We start from the raw sequence: 14,991 nt of genomic DNA, 5'->3' as shown, positions 1-14,991 counted from the left end.
ACACCTTGATTTAAGCACAAACTACAGAGGAATAAGCTATTCTACGCCTGTAACACTGGCACGATGCATGGGTTGCTCCCCACCCCCGGCAAACCAGCTTAGCGCATTAGCCTTTAGCTGATCATTTAACAGGTTCTGCTCTGCCTCCATCCGCCTTCCCTTGACCAAGGATACGTCACAGTAGTTTGGCAGTGCTCATATGAAACACCATTTTTTGTGCACTGGTTTTATCCAGTGTTTTTCCAAATATCAACAGTACACTTTCAATTCAGAAAAAAAAAAAAAAAAAGAAAAAAGCAAACCAAAACATACTGCAACATATACTACACTTTCCTGTGAGTGATCAAAGCACTAAACTCCTGACATGGCACACTTTTAGCTAAAAAGCAAAACAAACGTAAAAAAAACCCAAACTCCCACCACCAAAAAAAGGAGATATCTGGTCTCTACTGTAATTGTGGAAGGCACTTGATGGGTGCTCATTTTTCTAGGTCCCACAAGGATTGATGGGGGTGGGGTGGGGACAAAGCCTCACGGGGAGCCTTTTCTCTCATACAGAGATCCTTATACTAGACCTCCTTGAAAAATCTACCTGCCAATCTTGACCAAGGGGTCACCGAGCCACCAGAAGTATCAATCTAGGAAAAATAACAAAAGTGGCCATAGTAACAGCATCCCGACAGGAGCCGAACACCACAGCGTGACTGGGCTAAGGCGAGAAGGCAGTGCTGGTGAAGGCAGTGCTCGCCTGGGCTTCCACACTGACACCGTCTCAAAAACTACAACGTACTTTCTCTTCATGTTATTTCATAGTCCAAATCGAGTACTCCTATGTTTTAACACAACTAATCAACTTTTTGTAGACTATAACTAAGACTTTTTGCTTCGTGCAGAATATAATTTGACCCCTCATCACATGAACGCAACGTGATTCCCACTGGAATCGTGGGCAATTTCTCTCCCATGTAGGAGGAAGCAATCACATTATGAAAAACAAACATGGCAGTCTTAAAAAGCATGAAATACACCTCTGCATGAAACAACAGTACTGAACTTCTACTTTGACCGCTTCTGTTGAAAGAAAATAATTTTCCTCTTTGTATTTATACCTGCTATTTTATAATGCCTGAATTCAGCAGCAGTTCTACAGCTGAGGATAAATCAAACAAACATGGTTTTATAACTTTGTAAACAACGTGTTTTGTGCTCTCTGCCCTGCATAGATCAGGTTAGTACATCACAGCAGTTATACCAACACAGTCAAAACAGTGTTAAAAGAAATAGGACATCCCATGTTCTTTCACGTTCGAGTAGGCACACCAGATGTATTTTGGTATTTCAGGTCAGGAAAAAAGTATCTACTGCCACACAACTTTTGCAAGGATTTTCTTACAAATTGAGTCCTTACTTGAGTTTTAGCTTGCTTAACTCCAGCTTCTGTTACATGGGTGGGGAGAAAGAAAAACAGAGGACTCAGTAGATGGCTTATCTGGGTAATAAAAACCAAGTAAAGCTGAGCATTTAGGAGTTGGAACAGCAAAATGGTTTGCTCCCAAGCCTTAACAAAAAACAAACAAAAAAAAAAGAAGCACTAAACACTCAGCTTTATCAGCTTCATGGTATAATGCAGGGTGTCAACAAACCTGCACCATGCCCAACGTTTGCCAAAAAAGGAGGCACACGAAGCAATCCTGGGCAAGGAGCCAAAATCCAGAACTGCAACCACGCAAGTTCCGTATTTTCCTCACAGCAGCAAAAACAAAATTCAGCTTGTGATTTGTTATTGAACTATTAACTGCTGACCTTAAAACGCAGTCCTGCTCATACAGGACTCATGATTTAGGCAGCTATTGATTCAGGCTTCTCAATTTTTCTCTTCACTTCGTTGTGGAGAAGGCAGGACCCCATGTCAAACGCTGCGGAGGGAGCCCACGTACACCCAGGGCTAACGGCCGAGGGGATCACAGGACCCTGATGTTTCAGCAGTACTGAAGGCTTACTGCCAAATGCAGGTATTTTCCCCACTTACTATGTATTCACAGTCAGAAAACTTTTTCAGGATTGCCTCTAATGTACATCAAGTCTTATTCTTCCTACTCAGAATTAGTCATGAAAATAATTACTACTAATCCTCCACAGACAAGGTCAGAAGCATTGTGACACAAGATACCACTCAGATCCAGCCGAAAACTCAAACTCTGCTGTCGTCAAGAGAAGCCCAGAGAAACAAAAGTATTTCTTCCTAAGCCTTGTAAGCATTACAAATAGGAAACCAAAACAATAGTTCTCCTACTAATGTCTCTTCAGACTAGCTCTTTGGTGGCACAGGTGCTAATCAAACACCGATTTTATTTTTTTTTCTTCTGCGGCATATTGACTGTATTCAAATAACAAGTAATGACTTAATTCCTAATTTCTTTTTTCTTTCCTATTGTATATGCCAGAGAACCTCTTACTATTGATGTCTACCAAACTTCTGCACAGAAATAAGATGATAGAGGGAAACAGCAAAAATCTGAAGTTACAAGCAATGTAAACAAATGTAAAATTAATTACTCTTCTCCCTCTTCCTTCCAATAAAAGGATACATGGGCATCACATGAAAACTGAAGGAAGCAGTTCAAAACCAGCAAAAGAGGATAATTAAGCCATGCAAACCCTTGCCATAGGGTAGACAAATGACAAAAACTTACAAAGACCCAAGATGTAATTGAACAATTTCATGGAAGAATAAAATCCATTTAGAATCACTGCATATGCAGAGGCGCATCCGGCTCAGAAAGCCCTTAAGCTGCAAACTGGTGGGCACCGAAAGACTAATTGTGAAGTATCACTGTTCTTGCACATTTTCCCCGTACCATCTGCTGTTGTACAGGGGTGGAAGCGTAACGCTAGGCTGGACCTTAACCCTAACTTTGTACAGCAGCTCCTATGTTCTCATATATGAGAGTCGTTACTGATGCATCACTAATGCATTTACTGGGTATCCTTCAGCACAGTAACTTCATGCTAGGTTTGCTGCATCCGAATTATGTATTTTCTCTAAAAAATTGTTGCTAAATCTGCACCTTCAGAATTTGTCTTCTGTAAGGCTACAGCTCTCCTACCTCCAGTAAGTCAATCATTCGTGTCATCTGGGAGTAGATGAGAACTCTGTGTCCTTGAGATTTCAGCCGCGTCAACAAAAGATCTAGGGCATGAAGTTTTCCACTGTCAGTGATCAGACTCTCTTTGTCTAAAAAGAAAGGGAAGAAAAGCAGGTAACTAATAAAGTCAAAACACCTCCATACAACAAGTTAATGTCTAAGTTCTCCGAGCACTTCGCTGCATTATCATCCCTAAAGTAATGAGTTGCGATGGAAGAAACTGCAGCATCCCTCCTGGCTGACACAATCACACCGCTAACAGTAACTGTCATTTGTTGGGACCGGAGTAGACGAATATACCCACTTGACAAAATTTCACCACAGACTGAGCTCCTCATGAGTACCCTCAAACAGCCATCTCCTTCACCTGTGGATTCATTCTGACCAGATCAACAACCAGAACATACCTTGCCAGCTGAAGAAAATTTTCTCCACTTGAGACGTTAAAATGCTGTCCTTTGGACATCTGCTGCTGAACTTTAGACCCTCCACACTTCTGGTTTCAAGATCAAACCCCTCACCGCCATGGAAAGTGAAGAACAGTGCTCTAGGTTGCTGTAAAATAACAGCCCTTTCATGGCACTGCCTCAATTTTCTTTCTCTTCCCTGCCCTCTGCTTTTTGGATTGCCTGTTTTTTTTTTTTTTTTTAAGAAACATTTCCAGATGGCAATCTTTTCAGTCACTTCAGATTTTATACTTCACGTCCCCTATTTCAGCACTGCTCATGGAGTATTTTTCAGGAAGGAGATCTTCCTGTTTGTACATTCTGTACATAAACTTCAGTAAACAATACATTACTGTCGAAAGAGGATGAAGAGACATTTTCTTCCAAAAAATTATCTGTTGGAAAGGCCGTTGATGATTCTTTATTCTTTGGGAAGTCTGAATTTACAGCCAAAACGGAAAGTTGACAACTGCAGATGGCACAGGCTAGTACACAACCCAAATATTTTCGACATGTCTAGCAGGTAACATTTTCTAATGTCTGGCAGGTAACCCTTCCACACGCTCCTTGTTGCACAGAATGAACTCACGCATGGGCTGAAGCAAGCCCAGCTTTCTGTAAAGCACTTAACTGTCTGACACAATATCCCGATTAAAAAATAAAAGGTATATACAAAAATCAATTAATTCATCTGAGCACCATGCATTTTAATACAGCTAAACCCAAGTTCATACTAGTGGAACAGAGGACCGAAGACCACACAACAGCTCTCCCAACAAGCGCAGCGGGGTTGCCCAGAGGCCTACTACATTTGATTTTTGCACGTACAACCAGTGGTTTGCTGACAAAAGCAGAAATGCAATTATTCTTCTACACTTATTTCAAAAGATCATTTTGAAATAACACACCCAGGTTTACTACGTCTTTCAGACAGGTTGTAAAAAACCACGAAGTGTTCAGGAAAAATCTCCAAGATTTCCGTGTGTTAAAAAATAGCTCCTGCAGCGAGGGAATTCAGAAACTTGATCCACTTCAATTTTTTAAAAAGTAGTTGGCACTGCTCAAGGTTCTTTTTTTGGACAAAGGTTTTTAACATCAGAAGAGATCTCTACAGTAGCAGAAAAAGGCACAGTATCCAGCGACTTGTTAAAACTGTAAAAACAAGGCATGCTTCCCGCTTATCCTTCCAATAATTAGAACAAACTAGTCAGCAACACTTTTATCCAGAAACATGGTAGATTCATCATCACTTTAGTATTTCAATCAAGGTATCTTTCAAAAATATTGCCTTTAGATTAAATATAAATAATGGACTTGATGCTGGAATAAGCAGGATCTACATTAGGACATCTGAGGATGCAGCCAACAGTCCTCCTTTCTGAATTTCAAAAAACTGCGAGTTGTCAATATCGCTTAAAATTATTAGCCATCCTGTTTGCACCATAAGCCAATGCTGCCAGTGCTCCCTCCTTAGGTAAGGTCGGAGCCACGCTCCCGCAATTCCCTAGCTGAGAATCCAAGACAAGAGCTCTGCTCTTGCTTTCCAGTCTGCCTATCTAGTCACTGCTTTTTGCCAGTCTCCTCTTCCTCCTCAGGGTGACTTTGTAGCTTTGCCAGGAGCAAGTGCCATATAATCACTTGAGTCGTTAGCAGCTACCTTAGGGAACCCGTCAGCCAGAGAGCCAAGCCAAGGAGACACTGTCAGGAGAACCAGGACCGCAGCTCAGCTGGCATTTGTTCCAAGTGCAACATACTGTATATAATGATGCACTCGCCTCCAGAGCAGAACTTGGTCTGCATCGCATACAAATAGTTAACAGTTTCACGCATTCTAAGGAACACCAAGGTTTGAACTCAGGCAATTAAGTAAAAATGGAAATTACTTATGGTTATGTGGTTTTAAAATACATCTATTTTAAATCTAAATCATCTAAAATACATCAGAGTCAAAAACTCTGCACAGTAGCAACGTTTACCCTTTCTAGAAAATGTCATTCTTTCCTTTAAATGCACACAGCCATAACATTCTGCATTTATTCTAGTTGGTCAGCTTGCTATTTCAGAATGAGTTCAACTGAGTGAAGCAACATGAAAAGTCTAGATATACATGACAAAATAATATGATTTTTACACCAAAAGCCATCTGACTGGAAGGAAACGGAGAGAACAAACAGGGTCTGTTCAAAAGACAGTCCCGACTAGCTCAGATTAACATATTAGCAAGTTCCCAAAAGCAAAATGCTACTGCTTTTCTCGCACAGGCATGAATAGGTAGAATCAAGTTTTGGTGACTGGAAGTGATGCGTGTCCTTTGCTGCTGGCTCCTTAGTCCTCCATTGTGTAAGTCAGTATTTTAAAATAGCAATAAAATGCAAATTACAAGTAAAGAACTTACTTGCAGATGGTCTTACAGTCTGAAAAGTTAGCATCTTGTTAACAGTTCATAATTTGTCCAATATCTCAGCATCAGAGCAGACTAGACTGCACTGGCGAGAAAGTCGGGTTGGATTTTTTTTTGTTTGTTGCGGCGGTGGGGAGGGTGTATTGTTGGCTTTTTCTGTTAGGAAAGCAAAACAGAACTAACAAAAGATTTCTTGTCTCTGGAAGCGAAAACCATTTGACTTTAACCTGGCAACTTTAAGCGTGCTATCTTGATGCCATTATGTTTTCCAAGATGAAACATTTTTGCATGCTTAAAGCCTGCCACCTAGTGCTTCAAAGGACAAATTCTGGAAAGCAGTAACAGAAAATGTACTTTGTTTACGCCACCTTCAGAAAACACTACAATTACTCAAAAGAAGGTAAAAGGAAAATAAAAAAAAGTATCTTCCATTTCTAGTTTCTCTCACTTCTATGTCTCCTATCCTTTTACCTTGGGGGAAAAAAAGGCTGTTTACTTAATTTTTAAATGGCATTAAATTTGCAATTCCAGATTTTCCATTTTTAATGACTGGCAAAAACATACAACGATATCATTGAATTTTTTTTTTTTTTTTTTTAAACTGCATCAAAGGAACTTTAAAAAAATTAACCCAGTCAGGAGACAGAGGACACAATTTTTTAGTCCTTCAGCACTGTATGAAATAAACAAGAAAACAGAACCTGACCAAAACCAAGCTAACAGCCAAATCGTATTGTATGGCTTTCAGTCCGAAGAAAAAAGCCCCTGCCTCCAGCCACACTGGGACAGGGACATAAATTATCCACAAGGGGATACAGTGGGATCCCATGGCCTGGGAAGAACAGTTACAAATTATTATGACTGAAAATAACCCTTGTCGGGAGCTCTGGCCGATGGCTGTAGCTGGGCTCACTGCTCTCTGGAGAACGACAAAAAGTGCCTCTGGACATGCAAAAAGCAGAGGAAAGAGAGATAAAGTCTGGTTCCAGTTGACACCCCTGGTTCCCCTCCCGACAGTCTGCACGGCACAATGGGGTCAGTGAGGAGCTAGCTGGCTCTCACAGTAAACAGCCAGTCAGGCCGGTGCTTTTTATCGATGCTAAAAGGACTCAGACACTTCCTGCCATTTAATCTAGGACCATTTTTCTTTCAAAGAACAGGAAAAGCCTCAAGAGATTCCCACAGTGATCGCAGCTGAGCCTGCTGCCAGAGCACTGGGAACATCAAGCCTGGGAGAGGCTAGAGCAGGGTTAGCAGAGAGGTATCTCCTTTTCTTCTTGTCACCTACTTACTGCAGATCATCACACCTAGCCCTCCACCTGACGCTTGCTAGGCTTCAGCCTTGTAGATGGCTCCTTCAGCACATCAGGCCCTTTCTGTAATGCACTGTGCCTGCTCCTTGCACGTATGAACATAGCTGCCCTGACATGGTTCATGCCCTCTCTGAGTACGTTTAGGTTTGAATGCTACTTTCCACCTAATTAAAAACACAGCTGTACAAACCTACTTTTTAAAAATCCCCCTTTTAGCTCCAACACCTCCTAAATTAAGCCAGCTTTACATGACATGCTCATCCCAACCAGATTCTCAACCAAATTTGTCGTTGTGCTCTGACAATTTGCCTAACCTTGCATGTGTTCATTCATTCACTTCTGTAAGCTTCTTGTATCCCATCTTTATTCCTCTACACATTTTTGCCAATGACAAAGTCATCAGCTTAAAATGAAAGCCTCTTCAAGAGAATGCAGCCCTCCCTCTATCCCACCTACAATGGCTACTTCTCTTCATTTCTCTGTCCATGCCTTCTACCTTAATTTATCCCTTTGCTGTTTCCCTCCTTCCTGCACAGCGATTCATTTTCTGTTTCCAAATAATTGATAAATAATTCAATGAACTCCTGAAGAAACTGTAAAATCACCAACTGTCATTGAACATTAATCTAGGTCAAGCTCATGAAAAATGGTTTCTCCATTACATAGGTATAAAGTGCTCCAAATGACTCCAAGTACTTGTGAGGTACCTTCTCAAACCGGACTGCAGCAAGCAAAAGGCCATTTTCCTTTTACCGTACTAACTTCCCCTGCCAAACATCCTTGACCCAAGAGGGTCTGGGAATAACTTAGCATCTGGCAGTGTAAGCTGTTTTTCCTCTTGGCTATCTCTCAGATCTCTAGTGCTTTCTGCACCGCTCTGCTCACTGCTCAGGACCATCTTCTGACAGCCAGAGCATATCCGGCCCAGGAAAGTCACCGCAGTACTGGCAATCAAATTCTAGGACATCTTGGATTACCTCAGTCTAATTCTAGGAAAAAATGAAGTGCATTTATTTTACAAGTACATTGGTATCTTTTTTGCCCACTTTACCAGGAAATATGAGTAAGTCTTTATTCTAGCTGAAACACAGTAATCTCTCATGCCTTGCTTTCCAGACCGATTTCCTCTGAACTTGGTCCCCAAACCTACCCTTCCCATGGTAGACTGCTACAAGTAATTTTTATCTTTTCACTACAAAGACCAACAAAAAAATCTCTTAGGTCAATACGAAGGCCTTCCAACACACTAGGAGGCAAGGTATGAGTTACTTTTCCTGCAATCTTCTACCTCCAACCTCAAAATAGTATTTGGTTGTGAGAGGAGACTGTGCTTTTAGCAAGCTAATCTCTTTAGTCATTTGAAGGGCTGACATGCTAAGAGGAGTTTGTAAGCAATAGAAAAGTTTGTATTAAAATTTCAGTACCCATCGACAGCTTTACTCCACACAAAGGATGTGAAATCACAGTGCATCTTAAGGTACCAGAGTTAACTTTACCTCAGGAGGAAAAACACACACACAGCCACCCCCTCAAAAAGCCCATAATCGAGCATAATTACCACCGAAGAGCAGATGTCCTTATTTATCTCATCCCTGTTCCGTGATGACCTCCAAGCTTACCTGGTATCCTGATGAAAGACCAGCCGTTCTGAGGCCTGATCCCCAGCAGCCCTCCTGGATACTCTGGGAAGAACCGGGAGCATTGCTTCAGCCAGTCCGCTGCTAGCTCAGGGGCTCCATGGAGCACACACTGCTTTGCTTCCAGACTCCCTCCTTCCTTCAGTGCCCTGCGCTCGTATTCTGCGCTTCGGTCATTGCAGTAGAACTCCAGCGGCACAGCTGTTACCTACAAGTAAAATAATAATGAATATTCTTGTTCAGATTCCCTCTCATCCCCAAATCTCCAGTTCAGGTACCTTCCCACAGGATAAAATTTAAAAAGTCAAATCCTTACTGACACATACAAATGGAAAACCATCTCCGGCTGGGCTTAACATAAGCCAAGATGCAACATCTCCTCCCCACATGACAGAGTCCTGTGAATGACCAGGCAAGGGCTACCCGTCTTTTGATAAACAATGCCTCGTGTGCCAACTGCTATACAACTGACATCAAAGCTGAGAGGAGTAAAAGAATAATATCCTTGCTGAATCTCTCATTTTGCCTGTTTTTTTTCTGTTTATTGGCTCTTCACATTCAAGTATTTACATAGCAGATACGAGATTTATGTATCATCCTTAATAGAAAAATTCACATGACAATTTAAAACTAGGAAGATACACAAACTAGAAAGGGAAAAAATGCGAACATGAAAACAGCTGTTTTGGAACAGCACATTTCTTGGGCTTGACAGCAGATTTGAACAGAAGCGGGCCACAGAAGTAGCAGAAGTGAGCACAGGATGATCTTTTTCTTCTGACCATCCTATGACTCCCTTACCCTATGACCTGCTTCAGCACACAGAGCCCAGCTGGACAGCCCCGCGCTGCCAACACGGAACCCCGACTGCACGTCGTGCGAGCCACCCTGGCAGGGCTCCACCACTGCCTCCCCCCGCTCTGCCCCAGCCACCCAGACCTGAGCCCAGAGTGGAAGGTCCAGATCAGCCAAACAGCTGCACGCCGATGGCCACGAGGTCCTCCAGTAAAGAGCCTGTCCCAGCCACAGGGCTGCCCCTTGTACAGCCTACAGCTTTCCCTTACCTCCCTCACCAGGGTAAGGGGCAGGAATAAAACCCCAGAGCGGACCCAAGCCATGGCACACACCAGGACAGCCCGCTCTGCTGGCTCCTTCTTCAGACACTTCACCCAGAATTAAAGTACGATCCAAAGCAAATACAACTACGGCACTTTCACACAAAAATTAACACACAAGAATTCACTGTTTGGCAAAACAATCTTTCCAATAAAATGCAGATCACCAACCTCTTTCCACCTTTTCTGATTAGAAGTCTATTTTGGGATAACATTCCGGGGCCAGTGTTTACAAAAGAAAGCTAATAGAAACTTTCACATACTATCTACCGACTTAAGGTGTTGTAAATTCACATAAAAATGAAACTAACATGTAATATTAGAAAATTAACCTCATAACAGAGAAAAGTTTTGCTGGCAATGCTTTGTAGATTTATTCTTCAAGAAGCAAATGTATCATTACTTTAGAAGTCATCACTGCTTTTATTTCAGAAGTACAATTAAGAAAAAAGTCAACCATGTAAATTAATGTAAGTTTAAAATATTGTCATGTATCCTAACGGTGTAAAAAATGACGTTACCTACAGGACTACGGAAAGCAATGTAACAAATCAAAATGGACACAGAGGAAATCAAACTTGTGAAAGTTTTCACATTTTAAAAAAGGAAGCAGAGCTGTGTAGGAAGAAACAGTACGGAGTCTGTAGGTTTTGGTGGGGAACAGTAAGCAGCGGAGTTCCTGCAGGATTCAGTAGGAGTGGGAATTAGTGTGATAATGCGACCACTGAAACATTAAATACAGTAAAAGAACTATCTTTGTGTTGCAGATGAAAAGCTTTTATGTATTTCAAGGGGGTTTAATTTTTTGTTCCAGCTTACTCTAACATGACACAATTAGCTGCTGCATACTAACATGATACCATACAAATGGAAATATTTTAATGGCGTAACTAAATGATCAGCAATAAAATCGTTTAAATACCACCAGTTTTAAATATTGTACTCTAGAATTCTAAGGTGAAGGGAGCAACCCATACCTCAGGGGAGACTGCCTGGTACCTTAGATGCTGGCTGCACCTCTGACTCAAAGTAAAAGGTATTAAGCAAGACCTTCTGGGTAGCAGCCTGTGGTCCAGTCCTGTTTTACAAGAGCTTTTCTTATAGAAACAAATTCATCTCACAGAGCCTTCTCTTTGCAAGGGCCCAACAACTGTTTAAAGGGATCCATGAGCACAATTACAGTACATCTTGAAATAAAACCAGAAAAGCATATAAAACCTTAGCAATAATAGCAAAGCCATTGTTTTGCAAGATGCCAAGAGCTATTTTTAAGTCAGACCAGCTTACAGGCCTATACACACAGCCACACAAAAACCTTGCAAAGTGAAAGGGACTGTATTAAGGCTTTGTGCACACTTCCACTAGGTAGAAGATGCTGTGAGAACTGATGTTATCTTGTACTGCCACCTGCAGTCAACGCACAAGACTAACTTGTGTGTGAGTGCAAAACCTCTCCTCTCAAAATGCAAGCAAGTCTGTCCCCTGAACACTGATCTGCATCACAAAGGACACGGTACAGGCTTAGGCTGCCTAAGGGACGCTATTAACCATTGCATTTCAGTTCGTATTTCTGCACTGGAGAGACTGGAACTAGTAACTCTTCCAAGCACAGATAACTTGTATTTCATTTCCAGGACATCTCTGGGACAGGCAACCACGACACACAAAACAGAGCAGACTAATTTCTGACATAGAAACAGGACTCATCTGCTGAAATCAATATGCAGATTTATACACTACGATTTTTTAAAAGAGAAACAAAGTCACACCATAAAACTGTAGAAGTATTTCAGTAATACCTCACCTAAAGGAAGAGCTAGTAGGAGACAATCTTGATGAACTCTGTGTGCCTCAGTGCAACTTCTGCACTAACAAGAACTAACCTTCCCGTGTAGCCTGTGTAACACTGACATCTGAGGACAAGGCTATCCTTACTGTCAGCTCCACGCTTTTTTAAATGCAGACACACACTTGCAGGGTAGAGCCCTGGGTCTGTTCTACGGCCTTACAAGAAAACACAACACATTTTTCTGAAAGACACCAAAAAAATCTTCCATCCAATCTTGTTCACGGTCCTCTCTCCTTTTTGCATTGGTGCACTTTTTAAAGGTTTTTTTTCCTCGGGTTTGTTTTTCTGGTTTATTCGTAACAAAAAGTAGGGCAGTCCTTAGTACTAAACATATTATTGTCAACGCTTAGTGTCCGTCCTTAGTACGTAACACATTATTGTTAAACTGATTGAATGTAACTGTCATAGTTCAGAGACACATCAAAAATACAGTTATAGGGATATATGAATGCATCGGCACCTTAAAAATGCAGTAACTTCATTTAGTTAGGGCAATTGTAAAACGCCTCCTGCATCTCTCTCCATGCAAATTCAACGTCATGACATGCCCAAACCCACTTCTCACCACACCACCTCTGACAACACTGGGATCTACTGAAACTAAACCTAACAATATTACTTGAAACTGAATTAATTGGCTTCTTAATGACAATACTAGATCCATCCTCCAAACTACTTTTTTTGTGATTGAGACCTAACTGTACTCAGGAAAACGGCCTGCACAGAAAGCAAGCTACGACACTGACCCCCCCACCAGCACCCCATAGCTGCTACATAAACACACGCTCTTATTTCTATCATTCGCTCCATTAACTTCCCAAAATTCACCACAGGTCAAACAACAACAGAAGGCTATCGTTTCTGAGAACATATGTGCTCTTTCTGCTGTTTCAGGTCTTCTACACTCCTGCCAAAAGTTTCTAGCAAGCGTAAAATTGAGTCTTTGTATTCCTAGAAACAAAAAGCCGTGCCTCCACTTAATCATTTTTATACGCCAGCCAAGCCAAAACAAGCAACTTTTATTCACAAGAATAAATGTCAGCTATGATCTCTCCTAGCCTTCCCCTTCCCCTCATATGTAGCCTCCTAAGCCCCTCTCCTCCCTTCCTGATGTAGGGCAAGTATTCCAACATATTCTTCATCCGTAACGCAAATTTAGGTACAAAGAGCAACCAGTCAAAGGAATCTGAAGGAGAAGCGGTTTTCACAATTTACTCTCAGAATAACTGCTTGGTTTTGAACCAGGCAGTGTGCGGTGACTGGAGGGTGATACGCGACCGAGATGTTCGGCTGGATCAGCTCGAGCAGCAGCGCGTAGGTAACAAGCACAGAGTCCTACTCGCCAGCCACCCTTTTCCAGATGTGAATGTTTAACTGCATGTGTGGCCCTATTTGATCAAGCCCACAGCAAAAACATCAACGGTGACTAAAGAACGTAACACCTGAATGGTGTAGTCATAAAAGTACATTTTGTCTAGCTTTGTCAAGGTCCAACAACATGGAGTACAACAGCCTGAGATGTATGAAGGTCTCTTCTGTCAGCCCTGGAAACTTCAGCTCGAGTAATTTCAGAATTCAATTAATAGATGATGGACAACCCCAAGCAGTACCACTGAATACCCAAAAGATTTGCAAAATGACAACTCAAGTAATCCTTGTATATCGCAACTTGGCATTTCCTTTTTGGAGCACAAACTGGCACAAGGAGAAACAATGAACATTGTTTTCAAAAAAGCATTGCTCCTCAGCCCCCCTCTGCCACCACAGTTGACCAAACAATCATCCCATGCTGTCCAAATCATACCTACATCTCCCCCTTAGATTACTGGGGAATAATCTCCATAATCTCTTCTATAATTTTACTGCTTTTGGTATTAGGAGAGAAAGTGAAATCTGTGTATCTCAGAATAACTCCTGTTGGGTGCATCTTACAACTTTCCTTTTCCCTTCAGTACACATTACAGACACTTCCTCTATGAAAAAACCCACTACTGAATACAGTAGCAAAAGGACATCCTCACAGCAGCTTTGCCCAACCAAAAGAAAGTCATAGATCATCCTGTTCCTAAGACACAATTCCAACAAGATTTAAAACACAATAGAAAATACATAATTTACAACTTAACTTGGACTTACCCGTGGACTGGCTATGCACAGGAAGGACGGCAGCTCAGTCACCTGGCAGCATCGTACACATGAGGTAGCTGATCTCCTTCGATGTATGACATGATCCGAATAGCCAGTAACTGCTTTACAGTGGCTGCTGAACACAAGGTTCTGAAAAGAAAATTAAAATTAAGTTACTACATCTATAAAGAAATACTCATATCTTGTAACCACCCATGAGAAATATTTCTCTGAAAAAGGAAACTCTAGACATCTTCTGCAGCAACAACGTATAGGATCTTTGCATAATTATCAGAACATTCAAATCCTGAAACAGTTGAAATTAGAATAGCTCGTATCAATGCTTGCCTTTACACTCAGTTGGAACCAGAAACAAGTTTTTCCTTCTTTGAGTCTTCTGACCTTACCTTTTATAACTAAGGAAGTACAGGAATATTCTAGTAGATCTGACCCTCAAGCTGTTCTCTAGCTACTCCTTTATCTATTCTGAAGCATGAGTAAAATGAAATTTGACACAGAAAAAAATTAAGACTCAATGAGACTGGATAGGTATCTTTGGACTTAGATCTCTTCCAACCTCTTCTTACTTTCCTGTGCAAAATGTCTCCAAATTTCATCCTGAAGACTTTCAAGGTGCTAGCACAGTCACTCAGCACGTGAACGCACCCATGTGTAAAACTTGGACTTTGCCACAAGATTGTTGATGTCCTTTTGATACAGAAAAACGGATCCACTCAAAAGTGGGGGCACCGAGGTGATGTGGCAGTTTAAAGGAGAGCTCTTCAAACTCAACAACAACAGAAAACAGAAAACAACAGAAAAATAACAGAAAACTGTATTTTCTGCGCTTGCATCATTTATTTCCTTTTTTATTGTAAATAACCTGCATCAAACAATGAAATAAACTGCTTATAGACTAAGCCATTTTATTCTGACGTTTTTGTTCTGACTCTTCTA

General features: G+C 41.4%; 1 protein-coding gene across 4 annotated transcripts in view; it reads right to left on the bottom strand.

Moving 5' to 3' along the window:
* Positions 1-14,991, bottom strand: part of INO80 (INO80 complex ATPase subunit) — an 81,284-nt gene that overhangs the window by 28,514 nt on the left and 37,779 nt on the right. For all 4 annotated transcript variants that reach the window (XM_080394820.1, XM_080394821.1, XM_080394822.1 and 1 more), the window contains exons 25-27: positions 14,044-14,184; positions 8,926-9,151; positions 3,108-3,235 (exon numbers count right to left, since the gene is read on the bottom strand). In XM_080394820.1, coding sequence (XP_080250946.1) covers positions 3,108-3,235; positions 8,926-9,151; positions 14,044-14,184 — 495 coding nt within the window. The remainder of the gene's footprint in view (positions 1-3,107; positions 3,236-8,925; positions 9,152-14,043; positions 14,185-14,991) is intronic.

The sequence above is a fragment of the Falco punctatus genome (genome assembly GCF_963210335.1).
Source record: "Falco punctatus genome assembly, chromosome: 7".
Classification (NCBI taxonomy): domain Eukaryota; kingdom Metazoa; phylum Chordata; class Aves; order Falconiformes; family Falconidae; genus Falco; species Falco punctatus.
This window is presented reverse-complemented; position numbering and strand designations above follow the sequence as displayed.